Genomic DNA, 18,344 nt, shown 5'->3' on the forward strand with positions numbered 1-18,344 from the left:
GTGGCATCTTCTGTTTCCTTGAGCGTGCCGTCACTGAGACCACAGGGCTCCCTGTCTGGAGTCAAGTCCGGCTTACTTGAATCAGCTTTGGCTTATCGATGCTCCCCGTCTGGAGTCTGGTCTGTTTCACCCGAGTCAGCTGAGGTTTCTTGATGTTCCACGTCTGGAGTCAGACCGTTCAGGAATGCATTTGCTTGTGGAGAGGCTCGAGCGAATGAGGTTTGAAGTAACGTGGTGTCACCTGTAGTCTCACTGTGATTGTCAAGTGCCTCTGTACACACTAGCTGAGGTCTGTCACGTTGCACATCTTGTATGGGAAGTGGGATGCCATCGTCACTTGTCTCACATACAGTGGGTAGACCCTCAGTGTCTTCTTGTTGTTCACTTGAGCAGGGTCGATTGTCAGAGTCTTCTTCTTGTGCACTGGAGCGTGGCAGACTGTCATAGTCTTTCTGTTGTTCACTTGAGCGTGGCAGACTTGCATTGTCTGCTGCCGGTTGCTCGTAGGCGGGTTGCTAGACCCTCATGGTCTTGTTCATGCAAGGACTGTGCTCTGGAGTCTTGCGTTGCTTCTATCGTGGAGTCTGTCCATGAGCTCGCTGTAGAGGCTTGTGTCACTCCCTCTGTGGAGTCTTGCAGCATTCCCTGTGTGGAATCATGCATTGGTCTCGCTTTGGCGTCTTTCATCGCTTTCTGTGTGGAGGCTGGGACCCTTCGTGGTGTGTGGACCACTCTCTGTGTGGAGTTGGGGACTCTTCGCGGTGTGTGGACCGCTCTCTATGTGGCAGCAGGCCACTCTCTGTGGGCGTGTACCGCTCTCTGTCTCTTGGCGTCAGGCCGCAGCATAATCCTGCACTCTCGAGTCGGGATGTCATATATTCTGGGCTGAAGATTCCCCAATCCGAAGAACTCGTCATTGGGGTGGTCAATGTACAACACATCTCGTTGCGGTTCGGATTTGGTACTGGGGTAACCACCTCCCAAGGTAAAATCTTCGTCTTCCAAGACCATATCATCACGTTTTGTGTCGGAGCTGGCATTTGGCTCGCGATGTCCAAAGAAGAATTCAAGGTCTGAGTCATCGTCTTCAAGGACTGTATCATCCCTTTGGGCGGTGCTAACTGCTTGTTGCAGGGTTCTGTGGAGGTTATTTTTAGCTACTGATCGAATTTCAGGCATTGTGCTGTCGTTCCGGGTGAAAGAATCGGGTTTTACGGCTTTAAAACTTTTTTTTTCGTGTTTTCGGACATTTCCCCTTTAAGTGGGCGTGGTCCTGGGCCTCTGACGTCATGACGTGTGTGACGTAGGTCGCAGGAAGCGATTGCGCATGTGCACATCACTGTTCCTTTACTTGGGGCCTTTTTCTCAACTGCGCATGTGTAGCACCTTTACAAAGATGGCTGCAATTCAAAACTGCAGATTTCTTCAATGGAAAGCATCCTTCGCCTCGTGGTGAGTTTTGGCGCCTCTTTTAATGTTTTTTCTTGTATGTTCCTCGCAAAATTCTTGGAAGTTGTCTAGGACTGCCTGGAATTCGCTCTTGTTTTGCCCCTTTGTGTATTTGAAGATCTGGAAGATTTCAGCTGCTTCTGGACCCACGATGGTAAGTAGAAGTTTTATTTTCTCTGCATCCGCCATGCCATCTAGGTCGGACGCCACCAGGTAGATCTCGAATCTCTGCCTGAACACACGCCTGTTTTCACTAAGATTGCCTTGGTACCTGAGCTGCTGTGGAACCGGAATCCCGAACATCATCTTGCCTGGGTGCCGTCGCTGGTTGTCACTATTCGCTGAGTTGTAACAATATAGATTTAAACAGGTCACTCCTGCGTACCATGTTTTGTTATGCTCTTGACATAGCATAAACTGCTTCCTTGATGTGCACTCTGACAAAGGAAGGTTCAGACTTGGAGATAGCTTTAACACGTTTATTAAACTGTTAACGATTCTCCTACTTGGATTCGACTCTCCTGTTAATCCTGCTGCAGCTACTCAGACTGACAAACCAGTCTGCTACAATCCAGGTGGTGGTGTGATGTGTTTCAAATCAACCCTGTGTACTCACTAAGTGTCTCCACTGGAACGAGGAAGATCATGTGTGCTGTGTCCTTTTTATATTTGTTGGTATAATGTCCCCCTGTGGTCGTGTCACCTCTGTGTGTATCGTGAATGCCCATTAGTCTTGTCCTATCTTACTGGCTTATTGGTTGAATGTCTGTGTGTCATGTCTCTGGTGCTCCCCCTTGTGTCTATCTAGTCTACGTGTATTTACATTAACCCCTTGTGTATTTACAGTGATGCATATAACCACAGGCAGTGAATTCCAGACCCCCACTTCTGCTGCTGCATTTCGCTGGAAAATAACTAGTGCGGAAGACTGGCTGACCACTGGGAGACCAGGCACGAAGTTACATGTTGGTGTAGAAGCAGATCATCTTTAAACTCGATCTGTTCAATGCATATACTTGTTTACAGTGATATAAGGGGTGACACAAGTTAGGCTTATGAACAACTACAATGCATTGGGGCAAGTAAAAGTACAGAATCATTTGAATGATTACAGAAGAAGTAGTCATTCGACTGGCTCTGTCCTTGTAAGAGAAACTCAGCCAGTCCCATTCCCCACCTATTCTCCGTTGTCTTGTAAATGTTTGCTGAACAGATTTTTGCGCAATGCACTTTTGAAGGCCATAATTGAATCTGCCTCCACCTCACTCTTAGGAAGTGCACTCCAGATCTTAACCGCATACTGCTTAAAAAAGATTTTTCCACATGTCATTGTTGGTTCTGCCATTCACCTTAAATTGGAGTCCTCTGTCTCTCACCCCTACTGCCAAATGAACAACTTCTTCCGATCTACTCATCAATACATCTCGACCTTCTCTTCTCGAAGCAGAACAACTTGAATTTCTACCTATCTATGTAACCAAATTCCTCATGTCCAGAACCACTCAAATCGCTCCGACAGCATCAGACTTTATCAGTTTTGAGCTGGACAAAGGCCGGGCAGCAGGATTCTCCACCATCGCCAGGATATCCCAGGTTCAGGGGGTAATCGATGGCATGCATGTCACCTTGCGAGCACCGGGCATAAGGGAGTGCCCTTCATTAACAGGAAGGGGTTCAACTCCCTGAGTATTCAACTTGTGTGCAACCTCCACCTCCAAATAATGGCATGTGTGCAGGCTTCCCAGAGAGTGTGTATGAAGGCTACATCCTGGGATACTCAGAGATCCCTGGCATCTTCGATGACCACTACAGGATGACACATTGGCTCTTCGGGGATAAGAGGTACCCACTGAGGTCCTGGCTGATGACATCAGTGCAGAGGATGGCGACCGCGGCAGAAACCCTTTCTAACAAGGTCCATACTGCCACTCGGGTTGCCATTGAACGGTGCATCGGACAGCTCAATATGTGGTTCCAATGCCTGGACTGCTCTGGAAGTGCACTGCAGTACACCCTTCCCCAAGGGTCTCCTGTTTTGTGGTGATCTGCGGTGCCCTCCATAACTTGGCACAGCAATGGGGAAATATGCTGGAGGAGCAGAGGCATGTGGCCTTGTCTAAGGAGGAGTAGGAGGCAGACCAGGAGGGGAATGAAGTTGAGCCCGGAGAGGACCCACAGGAGGAGCTGGAAGATGGAGGACAGGCGTTGGCAAGGGTCCGGCATGCGGAGGACCAGGAGGCCCTCCTGGTCGTGTTAGTGGATAGACATACTTGCAGTAGTTCTAGGATAATTTATCAGTATTAGTAATTTGTAATATATTTCATATACTTATCTTTATCACGCATTTGTTTTATAGTAAAATACTTTAACTAGTCCAAGAGCTAGACATTCTACTGTGCATCATTCCTACCAGGCAAGCACCAGAACCTACACCTTCCACACAGCCTCCCACCCCTACTACCCTGTTCCACCCGCCAAGGGCCTGTGTAACAATATCCCAGGGTGCTGGGCTGTGCTGGTACTGTCAGTGGGTCAATATACAAACATGAGAGAGATGATAACTCACTGTGATGTTAGCTCTGGTGCTGTTCAATTTATGTCGAAGTTTGACTCTTGTCTTTCTGCTGACAGTGTGCTTACACCCATCCTCTGAAAGGGGTCTGCACGGAGCGGTTTGACCTTCGACCACAGTGACCGGGAGGAGCAAAGGCAACAGGGAATGTGGCTGCAGGCAAGCCCATTGTGAAGATTAACGTGACAGAGGCTTCACATATAACATGTGTAGCATGTTTTAATTGTACACATTTGGCATTTCAATTCCCCCTACCAACAGGTGACGTCCCCCAAATTTCTATTCAGTGATCCTCTCTCTTCTTGATCATCTGTGGTCTACTGCTATGTCTAGGTGTGTCCCCGGACGCACGTTGGAGGTGGAGGTAGCCTGCTGCTTTTTCAATCTGTGTCCTTGATGCGCTTGGTGGACGTCTCTGTGGGACCTGGAGCCAGGGGGTCCTGGCCGACTGACTGATGTCACTGGCATTGCTGTGCCACCCTGTTCTGCCCGTTGCCCTTGAGATGCACTGGTGTCAGGTGGGAGGAATTCGGAAGAGCTGGAGGCCTCTGCCATCTCCTGAGGTGGCAGGCCCCGGGTTTCCCTCCAGCGCTTTCTCCTCCCTGGCGGTACCTACAGGGCCCCAGGGTCTCTATTGGATGGAGGGGAAGCTGTAGTGAGCTCCATAAGCATGTGTGTCATCTGTCTCTGCCAGGCCCCGTGCCTCCCCATTGTCTGGACTATGGTGTTGACGTCCTTAGCAAGGCTCCTCAGCGATTGGACCATGCTGTGCTTGGCCTCGGCAATGTCCAATTGTGTCTGACACATGTCCCTTAGCAACTGAGACATGATGTCGAAGCCTTCGATCATGGTCGTCATTGACTGAGCCATGCCTTGCAGCAAGATGCAGATGTCGTGCTGCAGGCTTTCCACTGCGGCCGCCACCCCAAGCATTATTGGCCTCAGTGCATGCATTATCAGCATTATTGGCCTCGGTGCATGCATTATCAGCATTATTGGCCTCGGTGCATGCATTATCAGCATTATTGGCCTCGGTGCATGCATTATCAGCATTATTGGCCTCGGTGCATGCATTATTGGCCTCGGTGCATGCATTATCAGCATTATTGGCCTCGGATCATGCATTATCAGCATTATTGGCCTCGGTGCATGCATTATTGGCCTCGGTGCATGCATTATCAGCATTACTGGCCTCGGTGCATGCATTATCAGCATTATTGGCCTCGGATCATGCATTATCAGCATTATTGGCCTCGGTGCATGCATTATTGGCCTCGGTGCATGCATTATCAGCATTATTGGCCTCGGTACATGCATTATCAGCATTATTGGCCTCGGTGCATGCATTATTGGCCTCGGTGCATGCATTATCAGCATTATTGGCCTCGGATCATGCATTATCAGCATCATCTCCTGCACCCATAGCCTTTGGGACACCTCCAATCGGCTATGCTATCGCTGGAATGTCGCTGCTGGTCTTCCAACCCTCTCCGGAGAACAGGATGTCCCATCCCACATCAATGGCATTCAGAAGCCTGTCAAGGTCGGCATCCCCAAAGCAAGGAGCAGGTCTGCATGCTGTTATGGTTGACTGGGTGAGTGATGAGGGACCGTTTAAAAGCAATTCCCCATTGTTAGCAGTGAGACGCTGAGTCTGGCGAATGAGATGTCGAGACACCCAGTAATGGCGAGGAACTCATGGGAGATCATTTCCGGCCCTCAGTGCCCTTAGACATGGGCCACGATATCGCCAGCGTAGCCTTCGAGAAACATCCTGCCAAATGGGTACAAAATCATACTTAGAAACTTTTTTGTTAAATCACAACCTTTATGTCTTAGAAGGGGGACTGGTGCCAACAAAACACTATCATTTATACTCACATTCAGCCAGCAGCTCAGATACTGACAATGAGCAAACTTTAGAGGCAAACCTAGAGGGTGCAACTGGTGAGAAACCAAGCAGACAGGTGACCTCGAACCAGGGCAGGAGCTTGCCAGAGGGCCGGGTTGCACATGAGATCTGCTGCAGAGGACTCAAATAAAGACTGATGAAATGGCATAGACAGAAATGCAAAGTGCATCGACAGACTGGTGGTCACCACCTGGAGGATGGAGGAGTCAAGCACAAACCTTGCACATGTCTTTGCACAGAGGTGGATACATCATTTCCTGTGTGGAAAGGTGGCCAACTCCATTACCATAGTGATGGATGCATCCATGATGTAGTCTCTGATGGCTGATATCTCAGTTTCAATCGCAGACAACTTGAAGCCACACAGTGTCTGAGTGCTGCACTGGTAGCTCAGAATGAAGTCATACAAACTCAGTTTGTTGCTCTGGTAAGCTTTCATTCTGAGAGAGGATAGCAAGTTTGTGCTCTATGATGCCACTCCACAGGAGAAGCATCTCCCCAATCCTTGTAATGTTGCAGATACCACTGATCAAAGGAGCTTGCAGAAGTCCAGCAATCTGTCCTCCAACACATTACCAGGGTTACTGATGCCCCCAGTGCCCTTGTCACTCAATCGCCACCCTCTAGTTTCTCATGGTAATTCAAGTGCTAATTTGAGTTCTGAGAGCCAGGATAAAATGTCACTCGGAAAGGCATGGATTAATCAGGGATAGTCAACATGGTTTTAAGGGAAAGGCATGGATTAATCAGGGATAGTCAACATGGTTTTAAGGGAAAGGCATGGATTAATCAGGGATAGTCAACATGGTTTTAAGGGAAAGGCATGCCTTACTAACGTAATTGAATTATTTGAGTAAGTAACAAGGAAGATTGATGAGGGTAGTGCAGTGGATGTGGTATAAAGAGATTTTAGAAAGACACTTGGCAAGGTCCCACAGACTGACCAGAAAAATAAAAGCTCATGGGATACAGAGGAATGTGGCAGGTTGGATCCAAAATTGGCTCAGTGACAAGAAACAACAGATAGTTTAGTCAGTGGATAGCAGTTTTCAGTGGCATTCCTCAGAACTGAGTGTTTGCTGTTATAATTCCAGCTAATGGGCACGATTTAATGGCTGCTTTGCCCTTAAGCAAGAGTGCGACGTGGCCGCTAGATCGTGGGCGAGGCCAGAAACAAGAAACACGCCGGCCGCCGATCAGTTGCGAGCTAACCGGCTCGCCTCCGTTGGTTAAACCAGGAACCTGCCATAGTGTGGCGAGAAACCAATAATCACCACTTAAGGCCAAGCTCCATACAATTATCAGGAGTGACTCCCTATCTATTGGCCTCCCGTGATCTACCCGCCTCCCGAGCAAGTAGTCACGCAAACGCTGATTAGTACAACTTTTTAAAAACATGAAGCTGGCAATATGGATGCTGTGGGGATCCGAGGAGGGGAGTAGCCATTTTCACTCCCGGTCAATGAGCCCGGGGCACTGTGGTTGCTGCCCCAGTGCTCTGGAAGGAAGGATGGTGGGGGAGCTCCCATGTGGGGCAGCCTTGGTGGGGTGGCAGGAGAGTGGTGGCAGGTGGGTGGGCAGAGCCGGTGCCAGGGTGCCGGTATCAATCCACCCGTGTGGCCTGGTGGAGGCCGTTGATGAACTTACAGCACTGGGTGCTGGTCCTCTTGATGACGCTCCCCGAGCTGACGACCATTGTCACCTCCTTCCTGATGATACATTGGCTGCCCTTGGGCTGACCCTTTTAGCCCCTGGAGGGATTAGAGCATCCTGTCTGCACTCAACCGTGTCCAACAATCTGCATCCCTGAATCGTGGGGCTGGTCTGCGCGGTGGCATGGCTGCGAGCTGTGTGGCATTTGCTGTGCGGGAGCGGTTTAAGTGCTGCTCCCCCTTGTTGGCGGGAAGTTGGCAGGTGCAGTCCCAGCGAATCAGCCGGTGAGACCATAATTTGCGGCGTGAAGCTCGTGGGGCCTCATTAAGTGGACCAATTAACATTTGATACCAGTTTCTGCCTCGCCGGATCGAGCGTTGGGAAGCTCGTGGCAGTTCCCGCTCGCTGCCACACTAAATTGCACCCAAAATGTGCATTCCTCCCATCATTATATCAGAGAAGCAGAGAGGGTCCGCCTCGAAGGTTCAGGTAAGAGAGTTGCGCCCTTCTGAAGGCCCTTCTCTTCTTCTTCCCCCTTCAAGTAGGCTATCCTTTCCTACGTCACGTCTGTTCATTCCCCCTGTAATTCCGGAGACTAGGAGTGCGGAAACTACGGCACTCAACAATTGGGAATAAGTGGTCGGAACAGAACTCTAGAAGTGAAAACTAATGCAACTTTAAATAGCAGTACAAATCTACAAACACCTCCTAACTCAGCCACAGCCTGTAGCAATCAATCAGCAACTAAGCTGAAAATAGTTGATGTCTCCTTCAGTGGTTCTGGTGGGATAGACTTCCTGTTTCTGAATGCATGTTCAGCTATGCACGATTAAGAGAGGGTGTTAGCTTGGGCATTCTGGTTGAAAATGACAATAGTAGAGTCAAATCAGTGTAATACGCTGATTAAATTAACCATTTATCTAATCTGCATTCTTCCGGCATGTTCTCTAAGGGCCTGCGATAATGACCTGCCCAAAATAACTTCCAGTGAAACTCACAGCAGAAAGGTGCGTGAGTGATGCAGACACTATTTTGGACCCAAAACAGAACCCATTGGGGTAATAATACAAGGGTTGCCCTCATAACTGGTAAGTATATGGGATATTTGGGAAAGGAAAGAGCCTAACAGAGACTTGAGTCATTTCTATCAAACTGATAAGACATACAGATAATGCATTGATTTTTGTCACAGCACAATGGAATGTGCCCTTTGAGTAATGTGGTGGTATCCTGATTGTGTTGGCTCTCTGTTGAATTAACCTTGTGTGATATTTTTCAGGGACAATAATGTCTTCTTAAATGTTGCAGATTTTTGGTTGAATTCAACTTCTGTGGCTTGTGGAATGTGGAAAATTTAGTGAATGGTGAGTGAAAGTATTTTCATAAAGCTACGATGAAACATAGGCCCCCTCAAGGCTGTCACAGGAGAATTTGTAATATGGAATGAAGATGTGGGAAAGACATGAACAAATATTCTGTATCCATCCTCACAGTGGATAACACTAAAAGCTCAAAATAGCGTGGAACCAAGGGTCTAGTGAGAATTACGAACTTAATGTAATTAATATTAGTTTTTTAAAAATCATAGGCACAGGAGTAAGCCATTCAGCCCCTCTTGTCCCACCATTTAATGAGATCATGGCTGATCTGGCCTAACTCCATATACCTGCCTTTGGCCCATATCTTTTAATATCTTTGCTTAACAAAAATCTATCTCAGATTTAAAATTAACAACCATTCTAGCTTCAACTGCTGTTTGTAGGAGAGAGTTCCAAACCTCGACCACCCTTTGAGTAAAGAAGTGTTTCCTCACATCTCTCCAGTAAATGTGGATACAATGCACCTCGGCCCCTTCACCTAAGTCATTACTGGTGGTCACGGTCCAGCCCCAACTCTTAGACTATGCCCCTAAGTTTTAGAGAAATTAACCTGGACCTGATGGCCTACATTCTAGTGTTTTAAAAGCCCTGATTCTGTGGTTGGATATAGGAAATGAAATGAAATGAAAATTGATTATTGTCACAAGTAAGCTTCAAATGAAGTTACTGTGAAAAGCCCCAAGTCGCCACATTCCGGCGCCTGTTCGGGGAGGCTGGTACAGGAATTGAACTCGCGCTGCTGACCTGCCTTGGACTCCTTTAAAAGCCAGCTATTTAGCCCTGTGCTAAACCAGCCCCGGTTGTGATCTATGATCAGAATCAATCCCAGTGGATTGGAAGTTAATAAATGTAACATTGCTACTCAAAAAGGAGGGAGAGAGAAAACAGGGAACTATGGGGTAGTTATCCTGACATCAGTCATTGGGAAAATGCTGGAATCTGTAGTGATCTGTGTATCTGTATATACATAAGAGGTTAATGTATAGTCATTACAGTTAAATGATCACTAGAGGGCAGCACTAACAAGGAGTATAAAAACAGACTCAATCTGCTTTCCCGCTCTCCATGTGTATTGTGACGAGAGCATAGAGGTCTAGTGAGTTAGCTCAGAGTGCAAGTATAGTTAATCATAGTTTATTCTTATTCTATCTTGTTTAACTTTATAGCGAGTAAAAGTTTTAAAAAACGAACTCACAAGTTAATTGTTTAGTAACTGAATAAATTATTTGCTCTCATTGGACGACTACAAGTGTTTATCAACATCAAGTTCAAGAGCATCTTGGTACAAACAAATGAGCAACATATATTACTGCAAGTAATATAACAGAATCCATCTTTAAGGAAGTCATAACAAGGCACTTAGAAAATCACAATGTGATTAGAAATTGTCAACATGGAACGGAATTCTCCAGCTGTTGTAATTCATTTTTCCCACCAGTAGTACACCCCCACCTACGGGTTTCCCTGTGGGATGGAAATCCCATTGACAAACTGCAGGAAAACAGAAGCCCGCCGTCAGTGAACAGCGCACCACTGAGAAACACGCGCTGGGGATCCAGAGAATCCAGCCCATGGTTTTATGAAAGGGAAATTTTGTTTGATAAATCTATCAGCTTTTTGAGAGGGAACCAGGAGGATATATAAAGAGAACTAGTAGATGTAGCATATTAAAAATTTCAAAAGCCATTCAATAAGTTGCTCTGAAAGGTTGCTAAACAAGGCAAGCGGTAATATGTCAAATTGGATAAAGGATTGGTTAAAGGACAGGAAAAAAGAGAGCAGGACTAAATGGGCCATTTTCAGGCTGGCTGGTTATTCTGAATGGGGTGCTATTAGGATCAGTGCTGAATTTTCAGCTCTTTACCATCAACATTAATGACTTAGTTGAAGGGACTGAAGTGCAATGTATCCACATTTACTGGATGGAAAGTAAGCTGTGAGGAAATCTGCAATTTGCCTCCCCAGTGGAGATGGGTTTGAAGGAGAGGAGGAGTTCCCAGAAAGTAGCGGGAAACCCCATCAGTAACAATCCAAAATGCTATTGCGCTTCTGGGCGACTTTACCAGCAGCAGATTGTCAGGGGAAATGGTAGCCAGTGGATGTGGGCAGCCAATATCCTCAATTAAGACCCCATTCAACCATTGTCCCTGTTATAACCCCAACGAGAACCTGATTGATCTCCCTGTGGGGCTCGTGGAGGACGAGCTATCCCGCTGAGGGTTGGAGGCCCAATAGCGGGCTGGTTAATTCCCCAGCCCAGGAAGGAGCCAGAATATCAGGATGGTTCCTGCTTAGCCTTGGGCTGTTACTTGATTATTGTGTTCCTAGCATGAGCAGGGAATAAACTATTTTGACTCTCTTTTTTGGAACTCCTCATTGACTACAATGGTCCCACACTAACAGAACTTTACTAGCTTTTGACATGTCTCCTATTGAATCTCGAAACCCACTAACTGCATGGAGGTGACCTCCCAGTGGCAGGTCAGTGGATCAACAGAGCGTCTTTTCAAATACACAATGACGGAGCCATTAGGCTGAAATTGGCTCAGTCGTGGCCACAATAATTCCTGTGGAAGGGCTCAGCTGCACAATAACGCCCCCAGCACCTCTGGGCTTGATTTAAACATATCAGCAGACAACAGAGTGCCTTCATATTGAGGCCCCCTCGTGCTCTATCTCTCTCAACAGTACTAACCTCTCTTGGTGGAGCTGATTGCCATCTGGTTTCAGAAGATTGCCAGTCACAATCCCACCTACTGTCCTTAATTATTTCAGCAAATGCTGAGTCAGCCAATTATGAGGCCGCCTTATGTTCCACAGGCTTGGGACCCATATATCGTTACAATGTTGGGATCCTAACATCCATGGGAATCATCTGTGCAGTGTTTAAGGTTATTCACAAAGGCCCGCCTTCACAACCTTGCCCCTCACTGAGGTGTGGTAATCCTCAGTTAAATCACCACAGTCAGCTCTCCCCCTCAAAGGGGAAAGCAGCCGATGGTCATCTGGGACTATGGCGACTTTATGACTTTTTTATGTTTGACAATAATACCAATAAGAAATCCTGCATAGGCCCGACAGGTAGTGGCTGTCGGTGCTGTCTGCACTTGGGGAATCAACACAGTCGGTGCAGTGTCACTTTGAAGCAGCGTTATGAAAAACAAACTTTCCCCCAGGACGTCTTACTGCAATTTTAGCAAGCTTTGTTGAGGCTGCATCTGGATGACTATGTAAGGTTTTGGTCTCTGTACCTAAGAAAGGATATACTTACCTTAGTAGTTGAATGAAGTTTCACTGGATTGATTCCTTGGTTGTCTTATTAGGGAGACTGAGTAGAATATCTCTGCATTCGCTGTAGAAAATTTCATTGAAATATATAAGAGCTGTGGGTGAATTTTACATGGAGGCAATGGCCCTGTCCCTTCACTAGTAAATTGGCAGCGACAGCAGAATCCTTAAATGGTCTCTTAACTGCTTCTGTTGTCCCATGGGCAAGTGGGCCATCAATGATTTCCCTGCTGCTGCGACTATGTGCCCAGTTTTACACCCCCTCACCTGCCAACCCACTCCCGGGTAAGTGGGAGGGGGTGGATAGACATAGAATTCCACTCTCTGAGAGGGTTTGACAGGTAGACGTTGAGAAGCTGTTTCCCCTGCCTGGAGAATCCAGAATATTTGGACAGAATCATAGGATAAAGGGGTTGGTCATTTAGGACTAAGAAGAGGAGAAATTCCTTCACTTAGTTTTTTGAATTTTAGAATTTCTCTACCCACAGGGTTGTGGGTACTCAGTGATGAAATAAATTCAAGGCTAGAATTGATCAACTTTTGGATTCTAAGAAAATCAAGTAATATTGGACGGGATTCTCCGACCCCCCGCCGGGTTGGAGAATCGCCGGGGCGGCGTGAATCCTGCCGGTCGCCGAATTCTCCAGCGCCGGAGATTTGGCGGGGCGGGAATCGCACCGTGCTGGTCGGCGGCCGCTCACAACAGCCCCCCCCCCCCCCCCCCCCCGGCGATTCTCCGACCGGCGATGGGTCGAAGTCCCGCCCGTTCTCTGCAGGTCCCGCCGGTGTAAATTAGACTAGGTCCCTTACCGGCGGGACCTGGTAGCGCGGGTGGGCTCCAGGGTGCTGGGGGAGGCACGGGGCGTTCTGGCCCCGGGGTGCCCCCACGGTGGCCTGGCCCACGATCGGGGCCCACTGATCCGTGGGCGGGCCTGTGCCGTGGGGGCACTCTTTTCCTACGCACCAGCCGTGTGGTCCTCCGCGATGGCCGGCGCGAAGGTGAACCCCCCCTGCGCATGCGCGCGGATGACATCAGCAGCTGTTGACGCTCCCGCTCATGCGCGGACCCCCGCCGGCCGGCGGAGTCCCTTCGTCCCCGGCTGGCGCGCCGCCAAAGGCCTTCCACGCCAGCTGGCGGGGCGCAAACCACGCCGGTGCCAGCCTAGCCTCTGAATGTGCGGAGGATTACGCACCTTTGGGGTGGCCCGACGCCGGAGTGGTTCACGCCACTCTGTCCCACTGGGACCCCCCTCGCCGCATCGGGTACGGGAGAATCCCGCCCATTGGGATTGGACAGGGTAGTAAAGTTGAGATTGAAAGTCAGCCGTGATCATATTGAACAGCAGAGTAGGTTTGGGGGCCGTATGGTTTAACCTTGTCCATAATTCTTGTGGTGTTATGTATTTGTTTTATGTACTCTATATATTGTAAGCATTGTAAGTTAGGGCAGCGCGGTGGCGCAGTGGGTTAGCCCTGCTGCCTCATGGCGCCGAGGTCCCAGGTCCTGGCCCTGGGTCACTTTCCGTGTGGTGTTTGCACATTCTCCCTGTGTCTGCGTTGGTTTCGTCCCCACAACCCAAAGATGTGCAGGGCAGGTGGATTGGCCATGCTAAATTGCCCCTTAATTGGAAAAAAATAATTGGGTACTCTAAATTTATTTTTAAAAAAGCATTGTAAGTTACTCAGACCATTAGAGTCTGTTGTAGTTTGAACATTTCTGATACTACAATGTCCAAACTTCTTTTTATATACTGGCATAATGGTCTTTTTTGTCTCCTGGCATATAGCTTAAAATGCCAAGCCCACTATAGGATTCACCTAATATCAAGCCTTTGTTGGACTGCCAGGCAAAGGTCCATCAATTGATAATGGAGCACTTCTGGGAATAGTTATTTGACAGTAAGAGTATTGCTGAAAAAATAAACATTTTTTGTCAACGCTTTCAAAAAAACATTGACAAAATACTGTTTCTTTTTTCAGCAATACTTCTGGGAATGATTGCACAGGAGTTCACATTCTAGAGCGTTCCTCTGTTCTGTCTGCCGGAGGTTACATGGCAACAGATACTTTCACAATAAGAAAAGCAAGTGATAAAATAGATTTTTTTATAAACTTCACACCCAAGACTGGCAATTTGAACCTGAGGTAAAACGGGAGTCATTGGAACTTTGATATTCAACCTTAATTATTTTGAATATTTATATGTAACAAATTAAAGCAAGGAATAAGCTGATCCAAAATGTACTTACAAATGTATAATCATATGAATAATATAATCTCATTTATATTCTATTTAATATTATATTATATTTAAGAGCACATGTTCCTGCGTGTGTCTTCCTTATTCCATCACTTGCCTCTGACTGCAAGTTCATTTGTCATTTTGACCCTAATTTCTGTTGTCTCTGTCTCTTTCACACATATTTTCTCCATGAATCATTACCCTCTACTTTATCACCCATCATCTGACTGTGATCATCACATGACCTGCTGTCTTCCTTTGTAACATGTTATGTGGCCTGCTCAGCCAAGACTGTCTTCCATTTTGGTAAGTAACTGTTCAACATCTACAAGATCTTCTTCATCCATTTTGTATTAAATCAAATCAAACTGTTTTCATCCATTGAAGATCAATCAGATTCTATATTTGTTTCGGGTGGACATTGAGAGGGGGAATTCAACTCCCAAGGAGGGGGCTTTGGTGACAGGTGTTAAGTAAAAAGATTTGAATTCCTATCCTGTCCTCAACCCCACTTCTAACCCTCCCACTTCCAGTTTTAATGGAGGTGGGTTGGAGGGCAGATGACCAATCCGCTCTCAGGAGGCAGGCCGGTCAGTTGAACAAGAATTAAATTTTAAGCCCATGGGGGCTGGAGTCCCAGGGCCTTGAAAAATCCTGCGGGTAAAAGCAGGACTAGGTCCATGAGATTGTGGGCCAAGCAAAGCAGGAGTGTTTCATCCAGGCTCAACAAGCTTACATCTTTACCTCTTTACAGACCCCCAAGATCACCAACTCCATCCACTCCTTTCATCCCTGACTCCCTCCAATCATTCTCAACTCACCATCCCCTCGCTCCCCATTCTCTGATTCCCAACACCCAATTTGCAACTCCTCCCAGCAGTCACACCCCGCCAAAAATATGAATGGCTGAATTTTTCATCCCTTTTTGTTTCAAGACTGATTTGGAATGAATTTCTTCCTGAAAATTTCAGTTTCTTATTTATGTCTCCTTAATTATCTCAGGCCACAAGCACCGGAAAGTGGAGCCCTTTCAGCCTTGCAACACAGAATACCCAGCATTTATGTATGACCGCACAATCAAAGAAGCAAATGGATTTGTTGAATGTGGAGACTGTCAGAAGTAAGGAAACTCTTTCATGGCTTTATATGTATATGCAGTTGGATTGTAGATCATCCGTGGTGCAGGGAGGAGAAGGATAGGAACATAGAACTGGAACACGACCAGAAACAAGAATTTCACTCTATCTGTCCAGTCCCAAATTTTGAAAATAACATACATTAATCTATCTGTCATACCCCTGAATCATCAGGCAGAGCTTTTATGGACCTGTTGTGGAGGGTGTCATTTGGCATTCCGCCACGCGTTCTGGGGTTTTGGTTATACTGCCATCATTGATCATTCCCCCACCCAGTGACCCAGTGTGATTGACGGACCGAACTTCCAAACAGGTGTGAAGCCAGTCAGCAGTCACCACAGCAGGTAGGTCTGCACAAAGGATGGTGGGGAGCTCACCTGGAAAGGAACAGGGGTGTCTACCACAGAGAAGGTGGTTTTGCTTGACTGGGATGGTGAAGAAGGGTAGAATCAGAGGAGAGAGACGGGGCAATCAATCAGACAGGGAGAGGAAGGGAACCAATTGGCCAGGGAGGAACAGGACCAAATCGATTGGGTGGGCAGTGAATCCTGGTGTGGGATTGTTCGGTGCCTACTGATGGGGAGTTGGAACACAGGCCTGGTACGCTGGGGAAAGTTATAGGCCCCGTTGTCGAATTGGAGGCATCGAGGGTAATGTCAATGGTTGGCCCAAACGCAGAGGTTCTTCACACAAGCACCAAATCCAGTAGGTAGATGTGAAGGCTTCTATCTCTCAAATCCACCTTGTCTCAATGAGGCTGCTGGATTTCCTGGTATAGAGGAAACCACAGGTAAAAATGTTTAAACCTGTGCAGCTTGCAGCCTCATTATCATATTTAAAGTTCCAACCTACCTCCTTGGGTTGGACTGGTCGCCGGCCTACATTCGGCCTCCGTCAATGGGTGGATTGGAGGCAAAATTGAGTCAGGAAACATATTCGTGAGACTTTAACTCCTTCAAACTTGACCAAAACCTACCCTTTTTTGGTTGTACTTCAGCCCGCCTTTGCTGTCAAAATATCGACTTGAGATGTTCGTGGTTTGGTTTCTGCAGTTCACACTGAAACAAATTGTGTTTTTTTTTCTATTGTGATGTAAATTATCAACTTAATTCATCTCATCTCATTTTACTACATCCTCCCCTTCCTTCTAAGATTGAGGCTGTTAGTGTATTTTAAACTATTGCTGAATTAATTGCCCTTGGTGTTCTGGCAAAATAGATTTTTTACTTTTTTCACTTCCAGTTGCAGTTTGTGCACATCCAGGTCAGGGATGCAGGGCAATGCTCAACTTGCAATTTGTTGAATCCCAAAATGACTCTCAGCATTTTTTGGTTGAATTCTGCCCCTAATTTGGGCTTCAGAAGGGGCTTATCACTACACCAGTGTGACATGTCCATTTCCCACACCAGCTATCCCTGTGGAGCGATATCTCACAACACAAGCACACCCAACACAGAAACTCTCTAAGCATGAAACAAATTTTGCCGCTAATGTCATTTCTCTCCATATGTTTTAATCTTCACCCCACTTTCACTCTTACTTTTTTTTTAAAATGTATTTTATTACAAACATGTATCAAAACAGGTTACAGCGAACAAACATCCTGGGAAACATGCTTCCCTACAATCAACTATATAGTCTGTACAGGTTTTTCCCCTTTTCACCCCCCCTTCCCCGCGACGAACAGCCCCTCAAACACGGTCACAAACATCCCCGACCCTTCCTCAAACCCCCCTGAAGAGCCCCTTAACTCATACTTTATCTTCTCTAATCGCAGGAAGTCGTACAGGACATCCAACCAAGCCGCTACCCCCGGTTGGCAATACCAACCGCCACTCCAGCAAAATTTGCCGCCGTGCAATCAGAGAGGTGAAGGCCAAGACATCGGCCTTCCTCCACTCCATGAGCTCCGGCTTCTCTGAGACCCCAAATATCGCCACCAAAGGGTCCAGGTTCATCTCATCCACGATCCTGGCTCAGACTGCGAACACTCCCACCCAGAGTCTTCCCAATTTTATGCAACCACAAAACATGTACGCATGATTCGCTGGCCCCTGCCCACACCCCTCACACTCATCTTCTACTCCCTGAAAGAACCCACTCATTCTCGGCTGAGTCATATGCAGCCTGTGCACCACCTTAAACTGTATCAGGCTAATCCTTGCACAAGAGGAGGTCCCGTTTACCCTACGCAGTGCCTCACTCCATGCTCCCCAATTGATCTCCTCTCCAAACTCTGCTTCCCATTTCTCCTTGATCGTCACCACCCGCTCGCCTCCCTGCTCCCCTAGCCATTTATATATATACCCAATTCTTCCCTCCCCTTCCACATCCGGGAGCAGCAGTCGCTCCAGCAGGGTGCATCCCGGCAACCTAGGGAACTCCCTCCAGACCTTTTGCGCAAAGTCCCTAAGCTGCAGATACCTGAACTCACTACCCTTCGGCAGCTCTACCCTCTCCCTTAGCTCCTCCAGAATGGTGAATCCTTCCTCCAAATACAGATTCCTCACCTTGACCAGCCCCACTTCCCTCCACCTCCTGTATACACTATCCATCCATCCCCCCCCCCCCCCCCCCCCCCCCCCCCCCCCCCGGGCACAAACCCACGATTCTCGCGCAGCTGCGTTAGCACTGACATCCCTTCCACCCTAAAATGCCTCTTCAGCTGATTCTATATCTTCACTGTGGACTGCACCACCAGGCTCCTTAAATA

The 18,344-nt window shown here is 47.5% G+C and overlaps 1 protein-coding gene across 4 annotated transcripts in view; it reads left to right on the forward strand.

Annotated features, from left to right (window-relative positions):
* The window catches only part of cacna2d4a (calcium channel, voltage-dependent, alpha 2/delta subunit 4a), a 591,407-nt gene that overhangs the window by 481,012 nt on the left and 92,051 nt on the right, over positions 1 to 18,344 (forward strand). For 3 of the 4 annotated variants that reach the window (XM_038781413.1, XM_038781414.1, XM_038781416.1), the window contains 3 exons: positions 8,895 to 8,950; positions 14,781 to 14,801; positions 15,498 to 15,615. In XM_038781413.1, coding sequence (XP_038637341.1) covers positions 8,895 to 8,950; positions 14,781 to 14,801; positions 15,498 to 15,615 — 195 coding nt within the window. The remainder of the gene's footprint in view (positions 1 to 8,894; positions 8,951 to 14,780; positions 14,802 to 15,497; positions 15,616 to 18,344) is intronic. The other variant, XM_038781415.1, reaches the window with a different exon arrangement.

This window comes from Scyliorhinus canicula, chromosome 20, assembly GCF_902713615.1.
Source record: "Scyliorhinus canicula chromosome 20, sScyCan1.1, whole genome shotgun sequence".
In the NCBI taxonomy this organism is placed as follows: Eukaryota; Metazoa; Chordata; class Chondrichthyes; order Carcharhiniformes; family Scyliorhinidae; genus Scyliorhinus; species Scyliorhinus canicula.